The following is a 16947-nucleotide window of genomic DNA, read 5'->3' on the forward strand; positions in this document are numbered from 1 at the left end:
TTTTGAAGGAGTTTGTTGAGTATTTCAACTTGAAATTGGATTCTTTCTTACATACTCATGCAAATGTCAAATTTCAGAATGATCCATGATATAATAACATTATAGTTGTAGCCCCGATTTAGGTAATGGCTGTAACAACGCTTATTAAAACCTTGAAGGTGGCAAAGTTATAATCTCCTTAGTCAGTGCTCATTTTTTTGGTAGGCTTTCTGCAGAATTGAGGTAGTTATGTTAATAGTGAAAATGCAAATGTGCGATCTGGCAATGTACCTCAGAACTTCGAGGGTTTTCCAAAATCTTTGTAGATGAAGGCTGTAGTACTTTGGAGCTATAATTCTTAAGATAGATACAGAAGACAAATTGAATTCTGGGAAGATTTTGACTTAGGTGGTTCCTTTCTCTTAAACACCAGGAGCTTTGAAATTAACGTGGAGGTGTGTAAAATGCAGTGCATCACATACAGACTTTCTTTGGTGCATATGGAATGGTAATTTCAAGGTCTATGTGCGTGTTTGGGGCAGGAGAATTTGCATTATTCTCTGCTCTCTCCTGAGTCTGGAAGTATCCTCTGGTTTATAGTACTTTTCTTTGGAAACCTTGTTTTGCAGAGGGAAAACCTGCATCTCTGAGGCCTAAAAAGGAAAATTGAGGAAGATATCCTCCACAAATACTGCGTGTTTGATTAGCTGGTGATATAGTAAAGAGAAGTAAATTGAATGGTAGCAGTTTATGAATTTTAATGTGTTTTTTATTCACATACTATTTTACTGTATTTTTAGTTTTCCATATATAAAGTATTCAAAGAACTGATTAATCAGAAAATTCATTCTTAAATGTAAATCCACTGGACAAACCCAAATCTCCTTACAGCAAATATGGCTAAGAAAAATATTGTTTACTCACAGAGCTTGGATGTGGATATGAGAAGATACGCTTTAGTTTGAAGTAGGTGTAAGATGGAAAAAATGTTCTGAGTATGTATGTACCAGTTAACATACAATGCTCCACTCAATACTAGCATTCACTAAACTGTGCTGCTCTTAGGGGGCACAAGCATGTGCTTGTTCCTGGCAATCTCTGCTTAGCAGCTGCAGACAACCTTGAAAGGAATTTCAGTAATCCTTGTAATGAACCTATCTAAGCAGGGAATCTGCTCCAGCTATAGGGTCCTGGAGACCAGGGTCTGAGGAAGCTTAGCTCAGGTTGTGGTGTCATGAGATTGAGCCACTCTTAACAACTCGCTGCCACTGGAAGGAGAGAAACTTCCTTTTTCACCTGTGCTCCCAGCTGCACAGCCCCGACACCGTGCATGGCCTCAGTTACCTACTGGGAACCCAGATCACTGATCTGAGGACATTCCCCCTCAAACCCAATAATAAAAAAATTCCCAAACCAAAAGCCCTAAATCTTTTTTTGTTCAGAATCTGGGTTGTAGCTGGGAGCAGGAAAGAGTTGAGCAGGCATACTGATTTTGGTGTCTGAGACAAAGATGGCATTTGAAGGCAATGGGTTTTGGGACCCATGATGTGCTTGATTCAGAGAGACCACAGAGGGGTACTCTTACTGCTTGCTTCTGAAGTATGAACAGTGGGATACAGAGTGATGAGAAGAGGGGGCTATACACCACTCCCCGAAATAGGGGGCCTCCCTATGGGGTTGGGAAGGGGATCAGTCCTGGGAGCATATTGCCTGAGAGTTGCAGACAACAGAGTGGGAGGTGTGGCCAGGAAAAGGCAGTTAGAACAGGTATGGGGCTGAAAGCATGAGCAGAACTGACAAGGCTGGTGGAAGGAGAGACAGGGGCTGCTGGAGCCACACTGTCTTCTTTTGTCCACTTACCACCCAACAGTGGACTCTAGAGACAAGTGAAGAGGCAGTGACGGGGTCCCAGCTGCTGGGGAGTTCCTGTGCCAGTCTGTCCAGAGCTTGCAGTTCCTTATCCAGAGTAAGCCAAAGCAACTTCAATCTGTCAAAACCCTTTTCCTACTGAGAGAGTGGTAGGGAAGGTAGGGATTAGTGCTTTCATATATATCATATTCTGGTGGTTCCTCCAGCTGTCCATAGATTCAAGATCTTTGGATTCCAGTTGTTACTTGTGTGTTTTCCAGATGAGCTCCTATTAATCTCTAGTCTGTAGGGTGTTGTCCTTTATTTTCGCCTTTCATACTTCACTGCTTTGCAGCTGGACATGTTTTGAGTTGGTTCCAACAATAATTTGCCCAACAATTGTAAACCTTTCTGTCAACAGTAATTTATTCTTTAAAGAAAAGAAACCTAAATGGCTTTGATGCCTTGTAGGTTATCACTGAAGACTCTAAGTTTTGCAAGTGACTTGTGCGTGTTTGATGTTCAAGCCTACTGTGAGCTAAAGCCTAGTATTGACTTCTGTCTGCCTTCTATGGTTTTAACATAGCTCAGATGTGCAGCCCTTTGCCTTCTGCTTACATCTTCCCGTTTCACCCCCAGTTCCTCTGCAGCAGCATATCTTCCCTCAGGAACATGTTCCTAGTTTGAGGATGACTTAAACTGTAACTGCTATAGTTGCTGTAGCTGAAGTCCTGCAGCAGTCTCACAAGGAAGTGGTGATTTTATGTGATAAGGGATTTGCCTGAAACTGTGACTATGATTCTTCTTTCTATGCTATGTGTTTGCTTGTATTACATTAGTTCAAATGAGATCACAATGAGATTGTGGATTTAGCGCTGTTCTTGTATGTAAGTGCATTTAAAAATTTAGAGAGAAAACTTGAAATTTGGAATTTTGTCTCTCATCTTCCTTCCTACGTAAGGCAAGTATTGCTCTAAATTACCTAGTTTAGGTAAATGATCAGTTATATCAAGTGTCTGTCTTAAAACATATGCATCCTATCTTCACATGCTAGAACATATCCATGAAGTCTAGAAGTGGAATAAAAATTTTAGGTTTTCATTGTTTGTAAGATTGCATAACTGGTATTCTCACTGCCCCCCATTTTGAGGAATTTATAAATGAGTTGAATGGAAAGTTAAAAAAAAATAAATCTTTGAACACAGTTATTTGTGATGTAAGTGTATTATCTAGCTTTATTCTTTAATGTGCATTAGCAGATCTTTTCCTGCGAAACAAAAGGTGACTTAAGATATTGAATGAACTGATGTGGAGGATCTATCTTGAAAGTAACATATTTAATATAACTTTCATTTCTTTTATAATCGCACATTTTCATGTAACAGACTGGCCACACATACACTATAAGAAATAGTAAAGCTCACTCTTGTGGTATAGTAAGAGAAGTGCAGAAGCAACAGCCCTTTATTCTGCAGTGATTGTTGTTTGCAAATAAACATTAGAAGTGACCCTTAAACATACTGTTTTCTGTACATGGATCCTTGATATTTTCATTCTTCTCTCGATGAACATGTTTTCTTTTGTTCTATTTTTTCCTTCTGTGGTCTAAAGAACTTTACGGGATTGATGCAGTGCATAGTCAGGCTGCTGGACAGGTATTGATGCTTACAGCACCACTAACCAAAGCTGCTTTACTGAAACTCACTGGTTTTTCATCAATCATGAAGTTACGAATGCAGCCAATGAAGGAGTTGCGTGTAGTCAGGCTGGATGTTAGCAGAGACTCTGGAAAAGGAGATTTAAAAAAAAAAATAAAAATCAGAGCTCGTGATGACCAAAATAATCAGTTTTGTGGCAGAATCTTTTAAATTTGCTACTAACTGCAGCTCTGCTAAATCTTCTGTCGGTCTTTTAAAAAATATCTGGCCTACTGCCAGTGTCCTAGAGGCCAGTAGAGTAAGTATGGCGAGTTATCTACATTTATGTAAAACTCTTGATACTACATAGTCAATAGAGGCCTAATCTTCCATTTTTTGACAACTGCATTTTCTTTTAAGTAACAGAGTAGATGAAGCCTGGGGAGCGTCTTTGCAATTTCTTTTAACACATGCATTGTCATCTGTGTCTGATTGGTTAGTTTGCATTTAGTTTTCTATATTTACATGGTATTAGTATTATATCTTGTTTGTTGTCGTGAAGTTCTTTGCAAGATTCCTCTGTGTCAGGGTGATAATAGCATTATAAAGCCAATGTATGGCATTGCTTTGGTATTTTATAATTAACATAGAAATAGAAGGCTCTGTTATGAAGCAGAACAGCATTTGCAATTACCACTTTATATTACCTCTCTGGGAAGAGTTCTGTCCTAATAAAATTCCAGTTTGGATTTAAAGAGTGAGCAGGCATCTGCACATAGATTTTATTATTCCCTTTAGGCTCATTTTTCCTCCTGGTAGTGTGGGATGGGTGAGAACATCACGCACTCAAGCCGCTAATCCATGATAAGCAATATAATAAATTTTGTAGTTAGAGCTGTTCATGATTGACATGCAAGGCACACAGAAATAATGCTCCATGTTTTCAATGAGAAATGTACAGGAGATTATTTAAAAATTGAATCATGTAGTGTTGATTACAGTTTGTATATGAACCCCAACAGAGTAGCTCTGTCTGTTGAATAAGGGAAGTAAATGTAGTAATCTTGGCCCACGCTACACAGATGGTCTGTGAGTCACAAATTCACATTAGCAGACATCTGTGCAGTAGAAATCACTAGTCAGAAAAAGAATCTTCATGTTTTGTCTTGTGTTCAAAGATGCCATTGCTTGAAGAAGAGAAAAGCCTAACAGCAACAAAATCTTGAGATTCCATTTACAGTGACAGTGACTTTCCAATCCCATAAATAAGTAAATCACTTCTTAAAAGCTAGTATTCTCATACTGCAAAGTAAAATGGAAAAAAAGCTATTTTTTTTCTAGCTGGCTGGCTTCTCTACTGAGTCCATATCTATCCCACCAGCAACTGTGAATATTTTAATTTCAACGAAGCAGCACTTTTTTTTCTTTGAGAACTTGAGGCAGAATATTTGTGATCAGCTCTTGAGCTTTTTTTTTTTTTTAACCAGGTTGTTCACATGAGGTATGTTTTTTTCTTTTTTGAAATGAAAACTAAGTGTCTACGCTTTTTCTGGAAACCGTGTTGGAATTTAAGAACTACGTACCCCAAAGCTGCCCAAAACTTACCTGGTACACCTCCAATGAACACTGGCTCCCTGTGGTCAATTGCCTTTGGATTTAGTGGCCCTACCACATGGTTGACTTCAGAGTCTACGTCCAGCTGCACCACATTAGCATCTCGAATAACTGAAAGGAGAAGGAACAGGGATCAAGAAGATTGTAAAAAGTAGCACATGAGTTTTCTATGACAGACAGGAGTTATCTGTTTGATCCGAGTAGTTTGCTGTTTGTTTTGGTGTTTGCTAGATGGGATGTGAGGTATCCATGACAGTACGTGACAGATTCTGGCATAGAGCAGGACCAATGGAAGATACAGTGTAGGAGCAAGGGTGCTTTTGAGTGGGACTCTTGATTGCTGGCAGCTGTGTCTAGACTGCAGGGTATGAGCATACAATGGCACATGGCTCAGAAAAACAGTTTGCCAGATCATTCCCAGTAGGGGACATAGTAGAACGCAGTGAGGTTTCCTCCTTGCTTGTGTGCCTCACCTTCCTTCAGAAGGACCCCAGAATGCATGGAGAAAGGGTGCACACTCACATCTCTTCTGGATGTGACACTGGGATACAGGATCTAGACAGGAAGGTAAGGGAGTTCAAAGTACCTGGGGTTTAGAAGTACTTTTTGACTTTCAAACCCAGGAAAGGAGGATGGCTATCGAGCACAGAGGCAAAATCCTGACTGTAGACATCTCTTTGTGTGAGGCAGGGGCTTCCCAGATCTGTCCTGTTATTTGGCCTTTAAGGGCAGCATATACTTGTGCCTACTACATTCTACCAACTTATTTAACCTCTAATTGGGAAAAGAAGAATATCAGCTGGTATGCAACTTAGGAAAAGTTGTCAGAATTTCAGCTAGGCTGTCTTGTATTCTTTGAACAAGGAGCTTCTATCTTTGCTCGTTCTTTTTAGGAACCTGTGCACGTCCTCCTAGGAAGCTCTACAATTCCTATATCTGAGAGACAAATACAGCTGTGTCTTTCACACAAACTTGTGTCTTGACAGGTGAAAAGGAAGAACTTGAAATATGACCCCACTCCCAGTGCAGTAGCCCATGGAGATGGGTATCTGGGGACAGCGAACTGGGCTCTGTCATCTTACTTAGGGGCTGATCATGTTTTACTGACCTGCAATTCGGTGCCACTTTCCATCGCAGAGGCTCTGTTTCAGTGTCACTGAAGTTGAAAAATCCCTGATTCCATTATTCAGTTTCACAGTAACCTGGGGGAAAATAATGTAGCCGTCACTGTAAACCCCCTCCTGTTCTCTTTTTTCCTTCTGTTGTAATAATGCTGTATTCTCCACTCAAAACATGTCTAGTATTTGTAAGTGAAAGAAAAACGTGATTTCATGAAATTCTTTAAACTAAAGCAACTAATTCACAGGTTTAGGGTGGTGTGGTTTTTTTTTTTTTTTTTTAGATTCAATAGTTCTGGAACATTTCTGATTTGAACACAAGGAAGAATTAAAAAAAAAAAAACCACATTAAAAAAATAACAGCTAATTTAACTCAGATTTTCTAGTACTGCTACTCTATAATTTCCTGTGTGGTAAATTAGTGTTTAGAGGCATCATATGATGTTTTGGCATCTTGCTAGCCACTTAGTAAGGAAAACAGTCATGAAAAACCTAAGTATAAACAAGCAGACAAGATGTAAGAAAGGAATAGATAGGGAACTTAAGAATGACTTTTAAGTTACTTGTTCAAGCTTACCAGCAAATCTTGCTACAGAGCTAGAAAGTGAACCTAATTCTGAGTTTTTGCACCTCTGCTTATGTGAATTAATGTCTTTCTGCATGGAAGTGTTACAGCAGTGGCAGAGCACTGTTGCGTCTCTATTGCGGGGCACAATCACCAGTGGTGATTGCTGGAGAACTCCAAATACTGAATCCAGCAGCTCAGGATTTTCAAATGTCTAAGTTGTCCCTGATAATGCTGATGCATTGTTGACTTAAAAAGTTGTGAGGAAACAATTCAGTATAGTTGTAACTAAGAAGCTTTTAAACTTTTTTTCCGCAAGGGCGTCAGCTAACAAAAATGAGATGATCTTCATGTTTTCTTTGATCCACCCTTTGACAAAATATATAGGAGCAATTAAATGCAGAATCCTGAGAGAAAGTGCCTCCTTAGTAAATCACCCAGACAGGCTGTACTGATAGAGATGTGTACATTTAAAAAATGAATTAAAGGTGCTGATGGTTCTTATTTGTCCAGCAAAAATGTTTTCACAGGGCAGGTCTCTGGTAATGCATTCAAAGAGAGCAGATAGTTAGTGGTAAAAAACAGATGCTTACTAAGAAAGTAACTGACATACCTGTTGCAGTGACAAGCAGGGAAGAGTTGCTTTTCCAGGGTGAATTTTGTTAATGATTTGCATATGTGTTATACAGGAAGTGAGGTATGAAGTCGTAGGTGAGACAATATTTTTTTTTAGACCAATACAGTTGGAAAACCAGACAAGTTTCTAGACATGCTAACCTTCCATCAGATCTTTACATAAGAAGTACCAGTTGTATAAAGATGTAACCTTTAAGTGTGGCTTGATATACAGCAATGCAATGTGCTTTAAGAGGTTCGTTGTTAATTCACCAAGGACTAGCTACAGCTGTAAGACTGGGCTTTACCTTACCTAACAAGCTGTCAAAAGTTAGGTGCCTCACTGAAGCACCTGTTCTCTCTACAGTCAATATAGAAAAATAGATTCTCTAAATGACAGCTCATTTAGTCACCTATATTAGACACCTGCTTTAGGATAGGATGAATCACTGTTAAACTGTTCACTCGGTCACTCTACTGTAGGTTCCTGTTCAAGAAGTGACAGCATGTCACGTGTGGATGAAAAAGCAGCACCAAAGAGTCAGTGCTCTTGCTTCTTTTCAACTGCTCATGGAATATTTATAGTTGGTATCAGTAAAGTGATCTGATTTTGTCTTAGGTGTTATTTTTTGTATTTTAAAATAAATATCTGGGTTGCCTAATCTAAGCAATTAATATGTTTAGGAGAGAACTAAGAATGAATTAATGGCAAACTTGTAAGTCAAAAGCTGCACATAGCAGAGCCCTGGTATGTAGGAGAGGAACCAGTCAAAGCAGTGAAGGAAATGTGACCTTCATTTTACCTGTCCATTTCTCATGTGCATATTCAAGTATTCTCCGTTCACGCTGTGACCGTGCAGTAGAATTCCTGAGCTGCTTCGGGGACGTATTTCAAAAACAACTTCAAATTTCAGGCCTAAACTGAAGGATTCATCTGCAAGGTAAAAAGAATAACATTCTTTTAGTACTAAGTTAATGATGAAATTGGACTTTTATTAAAAATCAAAATAGAAATTCAAAGCCCGGGGGGAGCTTATTTCCCCTGTCTTTAAAACAATTGAAACATGTGCCGGTACACATACTTGAAGAGTCGGCGTGGTGTGCCATCAATGACCCTTTTCAGCTTTTGTTTTGATTATGTTTGCTTGGAGTACTAATAGAGGTTCATTTATTTTTGTCATTATTTAAAAAAATGTATTTTGTTTAAAAATATTTCTTAGCAATGAAATGGACAGCAGAAAGTAAATGATCTGTACTTTTTGGCAGTTTCTTACTGTGCAATTTGCTAGACATTCAGCAATCTATACAGTGAGTGGGAGTTCCCTTGACCTTTGATGATTCAGCAGAAGAAACTCCCTTTTTCAATCTGGTGGCAGGCCAGGGAGCAAATTAGAAACACAGTCTAATTCTTCTTGGTGTTGCCAATGAATAGGGTTGTACAGTTTCCTTTCTGGTTCAGATCAGAGCTTATGTGACCAAAAAACCCTCATAAAACTCTTCCCGGAACACAGCAGGCATAAATGATAGAAAAGATGTGTTCTGTCGTGCTATTCATTATCAAGACATGCAGAAAGCCTTCCCTAGGATTTTTGAATTACATGTTGTCTTATTAATTAAAAAAAAGAAGGGATGACCATTTGCTGGTGTACTTGGTCTTAGCCACATTGACTTCTGTATGTCTATGATAATTTTTACCATATCATAATCTGTTCTCTTGTGAAATTTTCTAATTATTTGAAATACATACATACAGATGTATTTATGTAACAACTTGTAATTGTGACCTGTCAACATCAGCTGCTTACCACAATAATGATCTGTATCTAATAATCCTTACAGTTTACAGCCTCAGAAATTACCACATCCTTTAGTAAAATATGCTATTCTGAAGCACAGTGAACACTACAGTCTTATTACACGATACATTTGTTTAGTAGTGTATTACCAAGGACCACATATCCTCCTTCTGATGAAAAGTATGTTCCTGCTTCTGATGGGCCTTCAAAGCAAGGCGTTACACTGAATGTCTGCGAAGCTGAAGTAATTGATCTTCCATTGAGCTGTAAATTGCTGAGACAACCACTAAAACTGTAGACAGAGTTAATCTGAGGGAGGGGAAAAGAAACATGATTAGTAGATACTGTGCCTGTAGAATGAAATAAACTCTTCTGTCCTTATTTGTTTATGAGCTGTAAGGCTGTGATTGTCGGGTGCATTATTTTTGAATTAAAAAGCAATTTCCAGAGAAAAGAAGCAGGACAGATGCTTTTTGTATCTTCTCATGTCTCTCTGATGACTTCAAGGTAACTCCAACTTGTGTTTCTCAAACAAATCTTACTGAACTGTGAGAAACAAAGTGCAACTAGAGCAAGGCCGTGCTCATACCCTCTACCCTTAAGGCAAGACAGGGGTCTACTTTTTCTGAGTAGTGTATCTATTGTGTTAGGCATGTAACACTAAAGATCACCTTGAAAGAGACTTGGTTATGTTCATTTTTGCTTTAACGCTCCTTTCCATATACTTCAGTACCAAGTTGTAGAGCAGAATCCTGACTTCTAGGTACTGCCTTAAAACAGAGATACTAAGACAACACTAAAATCGTGAAGCTAATCTTATCTAACTTTACCTGTCTCATCATCTAAGCTTGGATGTCACTAGGATTTCTCTGTTCCTCAGGGACCACTGGCTTTCCAGTTGCTGCTGCAAGTCTATGGAAGTCTAGTCCAGCTACTGCCAGCCCAGACCTGTGGGAGCTTTGCTGTCCACTTGAACTGAGCTGTGTGCTCCTCAGTGTGCTTAGGATTCAGATCATAAGATGCTTTTGCCTGTATTCATTTTTGAATACAGTCAGCTTTTGCATTAGCTGTACATAAAGGTATGGGATGATGTAATGTGTGTCTGCTTTACCTGGATATTTCTTACAGCTTTTCCGGGAGCTACACCCCCAATATAGAGTGGTTCAGTGACTTGCCAGGTATTAGCATTACCACCAAAAGGTTCTTCCAGTACTCGGAGACCATCAATTATCAAGCGACCAATATTTTTTCCTCTAATAAATATTACCTAGAAAGGAAGGAGAAACATTTGGAAGATTACTTTCATCTATTGAGGGAACACTCCTGTGCAGTGGAAGAAGAGAAGATTGAGAAGAAAAACTTGTGAGTGATACTCTCAAAGCCTGTATTATTATCTGCCAATATTCTTTGCTGGACAACCCTCTCTTTTCACATTCTTGCAAAGGTTAGATAGTAAAACTGCTGTCTTTCTTACATTTTGGTGTACAAGGTAGAGGTAATTAAGGTGTCACAAGGTCTGCTGAGATCTGCCCATCTTATATTAACATATATGACTCATAGACTATAGATGGAGCCCAAGACAGCTGTGCTCCGTGCTTAGGCACTTTAAAGAAATTTGCTGAATAAAATTATCCTAGTCCTTCCTTTCCTAGCTAACTTAACTCTTAATTGCCTCGCTGTTCTGCTTGTTTCCGTCACTTCTGTTCAGGTGTTAGTGTTGGGCATTGCTGGATTTTTATAACTGACTCTCTTTCCTGTTCCTAATTAATGACGATAAAATGCTGCATGGAAGATTTAAAAACATTGGCAGAAGTTTCTCCACATATAGGTGTGGTTATGAACACATGAATGAAAACTTCCTGACCTGTCACATCAGCAATGGCTTTACTGCAGCCTTGGTATCATGTGCCATCATAATGATTGCTTTCTTTTACTTACATTGTGCCAAAGGCCATCATTGTATTTCTCTTGGCTCTTAATCCTTATCTTCTGATGACCAGCATTAAACATAAAAATGAGTCGGCCATGAGCAACGAAAAGGGCCATGAAGTTGGTCTCTTTTTGATCCGAGACGTAGAAAATCATTCCATGAGATGAGTGAGTTTTCAGACTGATAGAGAACTGAGCTCTGGCACATAAAAAACACGATATTAAAATTAGAACAGATATAATTGACTAAAATCAAACTGCAAGCAAAGGAAAACAGATTTTCCTTTCATCCAAAGGAATATACATCTCCTTTATGTAAGTGGTGTTTCTAAGAAACATTCCATACTGTTTTTTGGAGTAGAAGTCAAAGGTGGAGGAGCAGCTGACTTGCGAGGAACTTGTTTTCAGAAATTAAAATCTCTGGAGTGAGTAAAATCAATACAGACCACAAATAACTGACACTATATACACTACAGTTCCGTTCCTGTTGAACAGCAACACTGGGGCACTTTTTAACTGGGGTGGCATGGAGGCCCAGCGGTTCACAAATCTTTAATGTTATTCCACATAAGCTTCTCCTTCCTTGTAGTTCCTTGTGAAGTCCGAGACAACATGGCAAGTTATACTAGCTTAGTTTCATGCTGTCAACAGTGAAGATTTCTTGAGGGATTGGCATTATTACTTTGGGTCTAAAAAATGGCAAAGCTGTACTGGTGTAGGACGGTGCCAGAACAGATTACTTCTGCTTCTTATGTCAGGCTTCCATTCTTTGTATTGCCTCAAGGATCTATACGTTCCCCATTGCATGTGTCTGTACATTCCACACACACTTAGGCCCTTGCCAATGGTCGTTTTAAAACACAAGTCGTCGTTTTTTAAAAATGTGCATTACAATGATGAAGCTGTAATAACAGTTGTAAAACAAGTATGTCTTGTAGGGATGAAGAGACATATTAGAGTTTGAGTTTTCCTTCTTCATATGGGCACCATCAGGACTGCCCTAGGTAAAACACTATTGAATTAAAACAAATGTAATACTTTTTTTTTTTTATTTAAGTCAGGAAATAGCACTCTTCTTTTTTGAGTTAGTGGTCTGGTATGCTTCCAGGAAGTGCTATGTTGTTGAATTTATAGTCTTTCATGGAAAGTATTAAACCAAAATCCTTTGTTGGTCATAACATACCGTATGGCATATTCTGTGGGAGCCTGAGAATTAAACGTCCACAATATCTGGACTCATTATTAATTACTTGAATTTTCATTATGGCTTGAATTGGACATGGTTTTCATAGCTTTATGTCCTACTGCACTGTGTAGATTCCTAACTATTAAACAGCTGACGAGGTACACTCAGCATGTAACTGCTTAATTTCTTGCTGAACTATTGTGTTCTTTTCCAGCTCTGCTCTAATGCCATTGTTTCTTGTGTAAGGAGAGCAAAGGAGCGTTGCTTGTATAGAACTAACGTCCTCAGAGGCTTCACACAAATAGGCAAGGAGACACATTTTCTTAATATACAATGCAGATGAAGACTCCACAAGAGGGATGTAACTCAAAACACATTGTATTTATTGCTCTTACTCAACTGAAACACATTTTAATCTATCCTAACAACATGCTTGATACAAAAGTTGGCCTAAGATATAAAGGGAAAAGCCAGGGTAACAGCAGAAATGTATCCTTCTTTTTTTTTTTTTTTTTTTTTTAATTTGAAATACATCTTTCCCCTCCCTAGTGTATTTAATTTTTATTTCTAAGGTCCCTTTACCTTTGACTGAAATCCTTTGGTATGTGATCAAATTCTTGACGGCTGTTTGCTGTCCCTCCAAACTGGTACGCGTGTTCAGTTGCCTTGGGATTCATGGGCAAGTGGCACTGAGGATCTCTTTGCATATTCACTTCTTGATACAGCTTTTTGAGGCCAGTTGAAGGCTGTGAAATCTTGTCTTTATCTCTTCCCACCTTCATAGAAAGAGAACCATTAATCATAGATTTTAACTAAGACTGGACATAATAAAATAACAGTATAATTTCTATCTAAACTAGTACTGTATTTTTTCCTTACAAAAATACCTGGAATGGTTCCAAGTCAAATTTTCCTTGAACAGATCTACTATATATGCTCATTTAGGGCAAAAGAAGGGATAAACAGAATCCTTGTGCAGCTAATGTAATTACAATTCAGTTCTTTTGCAGTTTTTCTAATTGAGTCTTCTCTGCTTTTGATGATATCAGCTATACTGTAAGCATAGAGGACATGCTTGGACGAAAAGTTCTGCATACTGGAAGTTGTTTTTTTTTTCCACATTTATATTAATGTGTGCTAATTGTACCCAGTAGAGAGCGCCCCACAGAAGTAACTGAGAACAGCAGCTTATTGCCTTTAGGATAAAGAGGAAACCAAGAAGGCTTGTTTCTGCAGTACTTTTTTGAAGATGTCGTAAATTTTGTTTAACAGTTCTAGCAAGAGAGAATGATGCAAGTGTAGGCCAGATAGACTGGGTCAGGGCATTCATTTGCAGTGATGGAATATGGAAGGGAACAGGATCCTTCGGATATCTGAAATAGCCTTCATGTGGTATATTTTGGATCCGTGATTTGGAGAATTCCCAATCACAGCACAGTATGTATCAGCTTTGGAAAACTCTAGGGTGTTGCTAAGGCAATTTGTAGCAAACCTTTTTATTACGGTTTCCTTTGGCTTTTGATGAGTTTTTTCCTTTCTTGTGGAGAAGAGCAACTGGAGGAGATTCAACAGGGCATCCATATAAAGAAGTCTGAACTTTCTCAGGGTACTGCTGGAAATCTTCCACTTCAACCTCTCGATCCAACCTGTGTTTCAAAGAGGGGATGACAAGAACAGCTTTTTTCCAAGTGTTGGAATTGTCTTCATAAAAATAATAGAATTTTACATTTATAGTTTAAATGGTGTTTGGATGGGCTTTTTTTTTGTTCTTGAATCGTGGATAAAAGTACAGATTTATCAGTGAATGTTTGGTTAATGCGGGCAGCCTATACTACCTCTGCCTGTTGTATCCGTGCTTGCATAAACAAAGAGTATCAATCTGCAACATCAAATTCACTTTAAAATCTTCTATATAAGAATATTTCATAAAGCAATTAGGATCAACAATTTCTGACCATTTTCACATGACCAAACTCCTAACTTCCCCAGCTTCTGTGAGTTGCCTTAGTATCATTTTGTTTCAAAGGCAGAGCTGAAAGCTACATAATATAAATGTAAATTACAGCTATGCAAATTATACATTGCACCAACAGCATTAGCAGGTGTAGCACTGAAAGCTGATTTACATCGTTATTCTCACTTTTACAATATCTTAACCTAGCAGGTCTGTGCCAACATATTCCATGGCAAATAAGGTAAGAAACTTTTTCACACATACTGTCGTCTCACAAAATGAGACAGGGATTTTTATTGTGACAATAAATCAGTTCTCTTGAGCTACTATTCAAGCTGTCAGGCAGCAACTGCCTGGTAATGCGTTTGGGAGGATGCTATGCACCTGGTGAAGTAAGCATTGCTTATGCAGCCAGTGAAGTTGGCTTGCTGCGTTCTGAGGGGAGAGCCTCCAAAATAAAACTTCTTGGCGCTGTCCGGGCTTTTCCCTGCTCTGTCCTTTGCTGGGTTCTTCTTGCTTTGTTTCTTGTCATCAACAGTCAGCTCATATCTGCAAAGAGAAAGTATCCATTTTGTAGGCTAGTTTTGGAAACGTTGATGCCAGTGGTTAGGCAGCATATTACACATGCCCAGATTGCTCCGCTCAATGACTGGTAGTGCTCAAAGTCATGAGAAGACCTTCTCGTTTCCAGCTGCACAAGTAGCAGTGCAAAGCAGCACAGGCAAAGTTGAGTCCAGAGGCCCATGGATTTCATAATATCCTGGGGTTAATTGTGAAGTCAAAAAATACAGTCTGTTTGGTGAAGATACATAAACTAAGGATTGCTAATAAATGGATGGAGCCACCATTTCAGTAAAATAAGATCTAAGCACATGTTAATTGTTTTTCTTTATGCCCCTATCCCTTTTTCCTTCTCTTTCACAGTACATTGATGTTTGAGCTTTTACAATATTTTTTACCTAATCTCATTTTGCAATGCATTATTTGCTGCAGAAGTCAGGAAGGATTTGATTCTTTTAATAAGAAACTGAGTATAACTAAAGCATTGGACATTGATTTTGTTTGGCAAGTTCATAATTCAGCACACACAGGAAAACATGACAGTCCCCACGGCTATTCCAGTCCCCACGGCTATTCCAAGGCATCTTTTTGCACCTTCAGCTTTTCAAACTGTTTCTCAGATGAAGGAAGTCATAGGTACAAACCTCCATTAGAAAACTGAGAATGACCTGGTTGTATCTTCATAGGCAAGATTCTTGAAGAAAGTTGCTTTGATTATTTGACCTTCTAAGAAAATTTTATACATAGAAAACAACAGTAAAACATATCAATAAAACAATGCTTTCAAGTTTTTTAAGAAGCACATACAGAGATTTATTCCCTACTGCTGTATTTAGTCTTACATTTGTGTCTGTCAGTACTAAAAATATTTTGAACACATTCCACTGCATATATCCCAAATGAATGCTTTTTGTGAAGATGCCTCAATTATTTCTGGGTCAATCTGGGATTGCTTTGAAAAATCAGAACAATCAATCCTGCTGAAAAATTAATCTTATGCTAGTCTTAAATTATATTAAACTGCTATCATACCCGAGGACAAAAAATGACTAAGCTTTTAGAAAAAGTTATTTTAGTTTTACTAAAAAGTCCCAACATCTTGTGATCAGGCCAACCTGGCCAGTTTTCAATCACATCGATTTTTGGCTTTGTATTTTTTTGACTGGATTGATCAGTTAAAAATATCACTTTAAAAACCCATTTAAACATCACTTTGAAAGTGAATATTAAATGATAACGTGCTTTACAAGAAATATTTGTATTCTACAGGTAGGGAATAAAAGATGCCTGACAGCTTTACCTTTCTGGGGTGACAGAAGTAATGATGAAGTGGGTTTTTCCATCATTGTAATTTCGGTCTGGTGATTGAATTTTGATTCCACTTGCATTTAAAACCACAGCACCTCTGTCCATGGAGATGGATAATATATCTGACTGAAAGAGAGAAAAAACCCATCTTCATAAGCAAGGGTAACAGAAAAATTAACAGGTCTGTGCATTTTCCTGTTGTATTTATTTCCCTTCCTGCTTTTTTTCCCATTTTTGCTTTATTTGCAGAAAGGTATATTGAGAAGCAAAACAGGAGATGATCTCATTAGAACTGATATTCTTGCTGGTTTTTAAGCCTGAATTCTGGGAATTCTGCTGCTGATTATGTCTCATGTATCTGTCACATGAGCTCCTTCCATCTAGCACGGATATATGATGTTTACTTTTCATTTGTGTTTCTGGTACTGTATAGAGCAGCTGTTGCTGCAAGATTCCTGCTGTCATAAGACTAATACATTTTTTTCTTTTCCTAATTCCCTCTGATCAGGCCTGTTCAATCACTCAAAATTATCTCAGAGATAAGGTCTGCTATCTGGGTCAGGCATAGGGGATCACCGTGCCACATAGCAGGAGTATTGTCCGTTCCATGAGAGCAGGCGTTGCCACTCTGCACTGGTAGGAATCATCCTGTCAAGCGCTAAAGAGCTGAACCTCCATTGTTAAGTAGGGCACTTGGCACCTCATAGGATTAGAGCTTTAGAATTAAAAACCAGAAGTGGTGTATGTAAGGCCTCATTTATGCAAATTATGTTCAATTTAAGCTAATATTCCAAGCTGTAAATTGTAAAAGTTCAGGAGTAGTTATCAGTGTCATAC

General features: G+C 38.4%; 1 protein-coding gene across 2 annotated transcripts in view; it reads right to left on the minus strand.

The window, feature by feature from the left end:
• Window positions 1-714: 714 nt before the first annotated feature.
• Window positions 715-16947, minus strand: part of LAMA4 (laminin subunit alpha 4) — a 100960-nt gene continuing 84727 nt past the window's right edge. For both annotated transcript variants that reach the window (XM_074150139.1, XM_074150140.1), the window contains exons 28-38: window positions 16103-16236; window positions 14626-14790; window positions 13780-13933; window positions 12870-13063; window positions 11111-11300; window positions 10284-10439; window positions 9322-9481; window positions 8180-8310; window positions 6187-6280; window positions 5070-5189; window positions 715-3612 (exon numbers count right to left, since the gene is read on the minus strand). In XM_074150139.1, the coding sequence (XP_074006240.1) occupies window positions 3467-3612; window positions 5070-5189; window positions 6187-6280; window positions 8180-8310; window positions 9322-9481; window positions 10284-10439; window positions 11111-11300; window positions 12870-13063; window positions 13780-13933; window positions 14626-14790; window positions 16103-16236 (1644 nt within the window). In that variant the 3' untranslated portion in view covers window positions 715-3466. The remainder of the gene's footprint in view (window positions 3613-5069; window positions 5190-6186; window positions 6281-8179; window positions 8311-9321; window positions 9482-10283; window positions 10440-11110; window positions 11301-12869; window positions 13064-13779; window positions 13934-14625; window positions 14791-16102; window positions 16237-16947) is intronic.

The sequence above is a fragment of the Numenius arquata genome, chromosome 7 (assembly GCF_964106895.1).
Source record: "Numenius arquata chromosome 7, bNumArq3.hap1.1, whole genome shotgun sequence".
Taxonomy (NCBI): domain Eukaryota; kingdom Metazoa; phylum Chordata; class Aves; order Charadriiformes; family Scolopacidae; genus Numenius; species Numenius arquata.